The sequence below is a fragment of the Eschrichtius robustus genome, chromosome 3 (genome assembly GCF_028021215.1).
Source record: "Eschrichtius robustus isolate mEscRob2 chromosome 3, mEscRob2.pri, whole genome shotgun sequence".
Lineage (NCBI taxonomy): Eukaryota > Metazoa > Chordata > Mammalia > Artiodactyla > Eschrichtiidae > Eschrichtius > Eschrichtius robustus.
The window spans coordinates 165,547,383-165,555,976 of NC_090826.1; the positions used below are offsets into that span (position 1 = coordinate 165,547,383).

General features: G+C 49.5%; 1 protein-coding gene across 1 annotated transcript in view; it reads left to right on the top strand.

Annotated features, from left to right (window-relative positions):
• The window catches only part of PARP1 (poly(ADP-ribose) polymerase 1), a 42,089-nt gene extending 37,199 nt beyond the window's left edge, over window positions 1-4,890 (top strand). Inside the window, exons 18-23 of the mRNA XM_068541737.1 lie at window positions 629-727; window positions 1,226-1,378; window positions 2,350-2,477; window positions 3,261-3,322; window positions 3,910-4,024; window positions 4,325-4,890. Coding sequence (XP_068397838.1) covers window positions 629-727; window positions 1,226-1,378; window positions 2,350-2,477; window positions 3,261-3,322; window positions 3,910-4,024; window positions 4,325-4,406 — 639 coding nt within the window. The 3' untranslated portion in view covers window positions 4,407-4,890. The remainder of the gene's footprint in view (window positions 1-628; window positions 728-1,225; window positions 1,379-2,349; window positions 2,478-3,260; window positions 3,323-3,909; window positions 4,025-4,324) is intronic.
• The last annotated feature ends 3,704 nt before the right edge of the window (window positions 4,891-8,594 follow it).

Genomic DNA, 8,594 nt, shown 5'->3' on the forward strand with positions numbered 1-8,594 from the left:
AGAATATGAAAATGTAAGAGAACACACGTAGTATTTCCCATAACACACTCATTTATTTAGGCAGAGATTGCATTATTTGATGGTTATTTGGTGGGTGTTTGCTCTGAGCCATGATGTGCATGGCCCTGAGGATTCAGAAGAGATGGAGCATTCATCCCCATCATCAAAACCCCTGTAGTCTGTCGGGTCCCTGCTGCTCTTCATTGCAAGTCATGACTGCAGGGTGTCTCCTGGCCCCGGTGTTTTAACTCATGGTGAGCTGGACCGTTACCTGGGAGCCAGCTCCTTGTTCTCGAGGTTCCCTGTTCCCAGACAGTGAGCCCCATGTTTCTAGCTTTCCTGATATCCCAAAGCACAGGGTTTTAAGGCGGAAGGAACACTGGGCTCATCCAAATAGGTGATGCAGAAGCCGATGCCTGGGGAAGTGGGGGCACTGGCCTGGCGCCTGCCCCGGAGCAAGCGTGGTAGGGCTCGGAACACAGGCTGGCTCTGCTGGCTCTGTCCCGCCCGGGCTCCACGTGGGCCGTTTATTACCTGTGCATCAGCTGAGCCTGTGATTGCTCCTCCTGCCTCTGTGCGGCTCTCTTGGGGTCTCCCTTGCTCTAATTTCCAGACGCCTTTCTTCTAGGTGGTGGACAAAGATTCTGAAGAGGCTGAGATCATTAGGAAGTATGTTAAGAACACTCACGCGACCACACACAACGCATATGACTTGGAAGTCGTCGATGTAAGGCTCTCTCCTCCCTCCGCCCCCTTTGTGTCCTGCCAGCTCTTCCCTGCTCATTCCTCCAACCTGGGCCTGGGTAGAAAGGAGCAGTTAACTTTGCTTTAAATCACCAGAGGAAGTGACTCAGTTGTTTGTAGAACACAAAAGTTCATAGTCCTATGGTTTGGGGTTGGCTTTTTATTCTGTTTTTAAAAGACATTTCCTACCCCAAAACCTAGTTTTGCAATCAGAACTGTTATCAGAGATCCAAAAGAGCCTCAAGTGTGCATCTACACGTAGCATTAATTTTAATAGCTAGTCTCTGCTAAATGGGACCTTGACTAGCAGCGTTGCTCCGTCCCAGCCTGATTGAAGCACCTTACATACTGCAAAAGGCCTTAACGTGTTCCAGCTCTGGGGACAGCTGGTCGGTTCTCCTGTGTCTAGTCAGATCTTTCAGTTAACCAGAGTGACAAGTGGCTCCTTCTGCCTCTCTCCTTTATTCAATACTCCGACCAGATCTTTAAGATAGAGCGTGAAGGAGAGAGCCAGCGTTACAAGCCGTTTAAGCAGCTGCATAACCGAAGGTTGCTGTGGCACGGGTCCAGGACCACCAACTTCGCTGGCATCCTGTCCCAAGGTCTCCGGATAGCCCCACCTGAAGCACCTGTGGTACGTGCCTGGCCCGGGAGCTGTGGGGAGAGAGGGGTGGGCAGTGCCTGTTTCTGCTGCTGTCTCCACCAGAGCTTTGTGGGTACTTGCGTGAGAAGTGCACATGCCCCGGTGAATAAGGGGCCTTGTTTAAAGATGTAGGTGTAGCCATGGTTGATAAGGTGAATGTTGCCAGATGTCCCTCTCCTGACCCTCACTATCGAGAGCATAGCTGCACACGTATCAAGCACAGTTTCTGGAACAAAAGAAGTAAAGTGTCCAGGCCCTGCTTTGAATGCTAATTGGGTGTGTTGACTGACAGAGAGCAGACTTTGGCCGCAGGCCAGGCTGAGTTCAGACCTGCCTCTGCCACCTCCCAGCGGGGGACCTCCTTGAGCTTCAGCATATGCCTCGGTGAAATGTGCTGATAAATGAGTAGAGCCTGACCCAGACCTGAGCGATTGCTGTGTCACCTGCTGGGTTATAGACGTGACCCACCAGGCAGGGACTTAGGAATAGTCTTCCAAGCCCCTCGTCTTCCAAGCCCCTCGTTTTGTACTTGTAAAAAGAGGGGAGCAAAGAGGCTTAATGACCGGACTCATGAGTGCTGTGTGGTAGGTGGCAAACGCCCTAACCTCTCTGAACCTCGTTTTTCACTTACAAAAAGGAATAAATATAATAGCCATGTTTACTGGGTGTTCGCATGTGCCAGGCCCTGGTCTAAGAAGCTGTTATTAACTCATTTAATTTTCACAGCAGCCCCCTGGGGTACTTTTCCCCAGTTCAGAGAAGGAAGTGGGGTCCAGAGAGATTAGGTAACTTCTCCCAGCCCCTGGGTACCCGGCAGAGCTGGGGTCTGAACAGCCTGCTCCTGAGCATGGGCCTCTACCGCCTGCCGGGGGCGCTGTGGGAAGTGGGGACACGCAGTCAGTAGGTGGTGCTGCTAACTTCCCCTGAGAAGGTTTTCAGCTGTCCCTTTTCCATCCCTCCAGACGGGCTACATGTTCGGTAAGGGGATCTATTTCGCCGACATGGTCTCTAAGAGTGCCAACTACTGCCACACATCCCAGGGAGACCCAATAGGCTTAATCCTGTTGGGAGAAGTTGCCCTTGGAAACATGTGAGTAACCCTGGCTTTGGGGCTGGTGGCACTTGATGGGGGTGGATGGGGTGAGCTGTAGGAAGGAGAGCTTCCCTTGGCTGGGGGTTGATCCTGAAAATTCCCCACCATGATTAAGAGGACCCACCAGTTAGGCAGTGGGTATCAGATGCCAGTGCATGTTAAGCAAACAAGATACAGGAACGCCTCACAAGCCCAAGGACAGGAATGCAGCCAGGCCTCAGGAACTGGCAGTGTCCATTCTTTCTGTGGACTGCAAAACAGAGAGGTTGACTTGCACAAAGGATGGCCACCTCAGGGCCCCTGTCCCCCTGCTGATGTGTACATTTTCTGTCTGAGACCAACTCAGATTGAACTGGCATCTCAATCCCAGTTCCAGATTCCCTGCAGAGAAAGTCTGATTGGCCCAGCTTGGATTGATTGTCCACCTTGGTCCTATCAACCATAACCCAAAGAGAGTGGGGTTATGGAACAGACCAGGAGGGGTCCCAGGTTCATGAGCTGGACAGAAACCTCCAGAACGGCCAGCCACACCACAGCTCTAAACGGGCCCTTTCCTGAAAGCGGCTCCATGGCCGTGATCATGGGCATAAACCATTCAAAAGGGGCTGCGCCGTCAGTTTCTAGAACCAGAGAAGGAGGGAGTTCCTAGCAGGGAAGGCGGACTGGGTTCTCTGAGTGTTTATCTCAGCAGCTCCCGTGGCCTCGCTCGGCTAGTCATACTGTTGGTCTGAGAGCCCAGTGACCTTGGGGGCTCTTCTGAACCTGTCTTCTCTTAAATAGGTATGAACTGAAGCACGCTTCGCATATCAGCAAGTTACCCAAGGGCAAGCACAGTGTCAAAGGTAATGTGTTTCAGAAGCTTGCTGCTGCAGCCCCAGGCACCCTGGATGGCGCAGGGAGGGGGCTTTCTTTCCCCCAAAGCCACAGTTCCTGTGGCTAGCTATTACAGGTTCATTTAAAAAAAAAAAAAAAAAAATGACTCTCTGTGGCTGCCACTAGTATCGCAAATGCCATGGAAGGGTCCTGGTTGGAGCTCCAGTAACCAGGGGCACTGGCTCTGGGTTTTAACCTGACTGTTAGCTTCAGCATTGAGGGACCTCTGGTGGCATAGTGGTACCTGGAGCTTCTTGAATTGATGCAGCTCGTAGCCCGTGATGATTAGGACCTCCTACTGCCTAGTTGAAGCGAGGGCTTTGGAATTCTGCTCAACAGAAAGAGGGGCCGGGGCACTACTATGCTTATGAAAATCAGTTAAGGCTGATACCCTGGAACTTGATAATGTACCTACAGCTTTATGTCTGGAAGAAGGATGATGCAGTACAGGATGGGATTTGTGTGTCTTTTACATGAACACATAGATCTCATCTCTCTGGAGCATTTTCAACATCTGTTGCCACAAATCATATCACTTCTGCCTTCTGTTTTGCAGGTTTAGGCAAAACTACCCCTGACCCTTCAGCTAGTATTACTATGGACGGTGTGGAGGTTCCTCTTGGGACCGGGATTTCATCTGGTGTTAACGACACCTGTCTACTGTATAACGAGTATCCTTTTGCGAGTGTGCTGTGTGAGCCCAAAGGAATGTTCTGGGGCTGTGGAGTCACTGATACGCAGCCAGTTAACCTGGGGTGGGCTGGCTAGAGACTATCCTGTGGTGTGTCTCATGGTGAAGAGTTCCTCTCAGTGGTCTCCCTGGTCGGGGTGAGAGACCTGACCACCCCACCCCCCCGCCCGCCGCCGCCACCCTGTGAGGGTTTGCAGGGTGTGGCCAGTAGGCCGGCTTAGGGGCAGCAAGCGCACTCTCCGCGTGGAACCGTTTGTACCTTGACATGCTTCCCCTCCAGGTACATTGTCTATGATATTGCTCAGGTCAGTCTGAAGTATCTGCTGAAGCTGAAGTTCAACTTTAAGACATCCCTGTGGTGAGCTGTGAGGCGTGGCAGCCCAGAGACTGCGGTGTGAATTCGCCTGACGTGCTTTGCACCGACTGACCAGGCAGAAACTTCAGCTGAGTTGCCGAGGGATAGTACCTTCACTAAACCTCTTTAGAAGGGATTTTATACGACACTAGGTCACATGTTAAATGATTCTCCCAACTTTTCAAATCCCTTGTTTGTGTTGCTGGGGGGGGCGGGGCGCGGGGCGGGGGGTTGCTTTGGGTTTTTCTCCTGCCAGCCATAACCCTGGTAGGTACACCTAACAATAGAGGAAAAGTTGGGGAGGGTTTTTCTGTGTGTCTAGACTAGTCCAATGAAAGAACCCTGCAAGCCACGTTAGAACGTCTGCCTTACTGGTTTCCCCAGGGAAGGAAAAAATAATCTTCCACCCTTATTTCTAAGTGTTCATCTTTAGTTTTGGAAAAATGTTAAGCATTTATTTTGAGGTTAAAATAAAAACTAATTTCATACTATTTAAATTTCCTTTTTTATTTTGCATTTGTTGTCATCCTTTTAGCTTTTTGTTGGTGGTGTTTGGTGAGGAGTGTGAGGAGACCAAAGGGAGGAACATGAACAATTTCTCATACTTAGAAACGAAAAGTGCTTTCCTTTTCTAGAGACGCTGGAACGTGGCAGCTCTCAGAATATGTAGTGTAGTAATTGTAAGTTGCATTTGAAATTCTCAACTTCCCTCCCAACAATTTTGTCTTCTAACTTAAAACTATATCACCAAAATACCAAAGGGCTAATAGTAATTCTGAATTAAAATTGAAATGGCTTCTGTACTTGTGTATTGTGTGTCTGGTCTCATTCTGAGTGCAGATCTTTTCATCTTCACAGTGCAAGGTCCACAAAGACTGTAGGGGGATTGTTTGTACCCGTATCTATGAAACCACAGAATGTGCCAGGCAACAAATGGCAGTGCCCAGTAGGAATGCCCTGTCTGAGTGACAGAAGACCAAGCATAGGAGGGCATTCTTCTTTTTCTTCAGTTTATCAGATACTTAGTGGTGATAAAACACATGTCAGCATGTTGTTCTATTCTGTGGGGTACTATTTTACATATACTATATTGCCTCATACTACTACTGTATATTTGAGTGTGGTGCTTATTAAATATTTACATTTAAGTTCCCTGAAAGCCAGGATGGTATCTTATGACACTTTTGACCTTTTACAGAGGAGAACAGGAAGTGTGGGCCGGAAGGTAGAGTCACAGGCAAGAGAAGGCAGCAGAATGAGCTGTTGTCTCAAACCCAAAGTTGCACCGGAATCTTTGGTCAGAGAAACAAAGGACAGACATCATTCTAGACAGGAAAGAAGAAAAACACATTTTCTCTGAGCTGAGCTACATTTTAGTGATTATAATGGCAGGTGCAGTTTATGAACTGTGGCTGTGTCCCGTCATAGGCATGTTTGTGACTTTCTGCAGTCAGCAAACTTTGAGGGCCGCACAAACCCCAAGTTAGGGTGTCAGATTTCAGATACGGACAAATCAACTTGATAACAGTCTCTGTGTTTTTTCAGTGTCCTTAAATTTTGATGAAAATCCTTAGCACCATTGACCTGAGGGCCCCTCTCCCGATCAGCCAGCCATTCAGTAATTCTCTCAGGCTCCATAGATCCTGAATATTCTGTATTCTTCGCCTTTTTTATCAGCACAGAGAAAGGCAATTACCCCCACCTGATTAGACAGTATTTTTAGGTTGGAGTGATTGCTTAATAGGTTCTCTGTAATCAAAACTGATTTCTTTCTTAAAGAGAGATTCACATCTCTGATGCCGTATTTTTCTTGTAAAAGAGGGAACCTGCCATGTTATGATTCAGTATTCATATTTTGGTTTTCTTTTTTCACTTTATAAAAATTCCAGGTAGCAGCGAAAATGTGCGCAGTTAGTTTAAAATTTAAATCATACAGAAGCACAGGGTGCCCGGTGAGACGAGGTACTGCCCTTGGCCTCTCCTGGGAGCTGCCAGCCCTCCTGCCTTGGCTTGGAAATGCCCTTGCACGACAGCCGCATCTGCCCAAGGCAGCACGTGGCTCACGTTTCAGTCCACACCGTTCCACACCGTGTAGTGCACGCCCGAGGTTTAAACTTTCTGAGCAGAAGCACCCCCACCCCCACCCCCCACTGATCCGATGTGTTAGCCAGTGGGTTTGGCATTGGCTCTTCTCTCTTGCCGCTCTCTCTTGGAGACTGAGAACAGTTCCTCCAACAGCCCGGAGGACTCCTGTGAAGCTGCTGTAGTGGCATGACTGGAACTTCGCTCTGGGGTGAACCCTAAAGCACTGTGCTTTTAGGGAGTCCCCTGAGTGAAGCCCGTGGCGTGTGCAGAGCGTGTGCTCCGTGTGTTCAGTGTTCACGCTGAAAGCCCTTAGACCTCGTGTAAGGTGCTCCAGACACCTCGTGTCTTTTCTCCACGGAGATCTGAGTATCAGGAGCGGTTATCTCCAACCTGTTGGGCTCCTTGTCACCCGGCTACTTTAAGGATTTCACATTTCCAAAGGGGCCTCACTTCCCTTCCCCTTCAATTCTGTCTTTCAACTCCCCAAAGATCGGGAGTTGTTTTTTTTAAGGAATAGTGTTTCTACCACTTCAGACAAGGCCTTTTATATTGTGACTTACTGGGGGTTAATAGCCAGTTTTGAACCTCTGCCTGGAAGATGGGACAGCAGCCTCAGTTTGCCCGTTTCTCTGGCTTAAGAGAGCAGAGCCAAGCCAGGATCTAGGTTATAAGCAGGTAGATTTGGGGAGACTCATTTTGAAAAGTAAAAAGAAAACAGGGCCTGCAAACGTTTTCCCCAGGTACGAGGTTGCCGACTGGTGGGCGGTGCTGGCGATGGGGACACCCGGACTTTAGCCCCGCTCCACCACCATGCTGTGTGCGCAGCCTTGCTTCTGGGCGAGGGGCTCATCCCAGCACAGGTGGTGCGTGCAGCAGTGGCCTCGTGCCCGTGAGTCCCCGTGTTTTGCCACAGTCGCCGTCCCTCGGAAGTGGCCTGACTGAAGGCGGAATGGCTTCTGACGTTTCGGCTGTGAGGCAGCACCCTGACGGGATGGGGCTCGAGCTTCTAGGCCCCGGAATATGCTTTTTTTCTTCTTTATAATTTTTATTGGGGTAGAGTTGATTTACAACACTGTATTAGTTTTCACGTGTACAGTGCAGTGAATCTGTTATACATATATCCACTCTTTTTAGATTCTTTTCCCATATAGGCCATTACAGAATATTGAGTAGAGTTCCCTGTGCTATACAGTAGGTCCTTCGTTATCTATTTTCTATATAGTCATGTGTATGTGTCAATCCCAATCCCAGTATATGCTTAAGATCAGAGACCAGTCTATGGTCTGGGAAGCAAGGGGTGGCGTGGGAGTAGCTCCTGGCTCTTGGCACATGTGACTTCCCCTGGAGCTCTGCTGGTTTGGAAGTCCAAGGTCCTGAGGGAGACATGCTTCCCTGGGGGCCACAACAGTGGTTCCAATGAATTGGAAGATAAGGCCGCCACCTGGCTGTTTGGGGCTCCTGAAAGGCCACCATCCCCACAAGCAGGGAAAGGGGTTCCTCTACTGGCTGGAGTGACTGATTACCAAGTGGGAAATTGGGATGCTGGACCGTAGAGGCGGGAGGATGGTGTCTGCAACCCGGGTGCTTTTCAGCATCACCGCGTCCATGGGGGCTGGTCAGTGGAAGTCAGCAGCTCATGACAGTGGCGGGGCTTTTGAGGACTCAGACCCCCAGGAACGAAGGTTTGGGCACTTCACCAGGTCAAAAAACTGATCAGCTACAGTTCTGGCTGAGGGCAGAAGAAATAGGCAATGGACAGTTGAAGAAGGAAGCTACAGGTAACAACTGTGGCTTTATGGCCAAGTATAGAAATGGTTGAAGCAACCAGATAGGGGGCTGGAGACAACTGGTCTAACTGGCCTGAGTCCAGGATTTGAGATGTTGGGTTAGAATGGCTATAAATATAAAACTGGACTCTTGTTAATGAAGTGTCTATAAATGTCAATATAGGTTACATTTGTAACCCCAAGCTCCCCACCCCGTACGTAGTTCAGTGGATCCTGAACTCTGAGGGATACTGTTGCCCCCTCTAGAGAACCGATGATGGGCTCAGCTTGGGGTAAGGGCCCAAAGGAGAGAGCCCCTGTATTCCCAGGGTCATCTGAGCCCT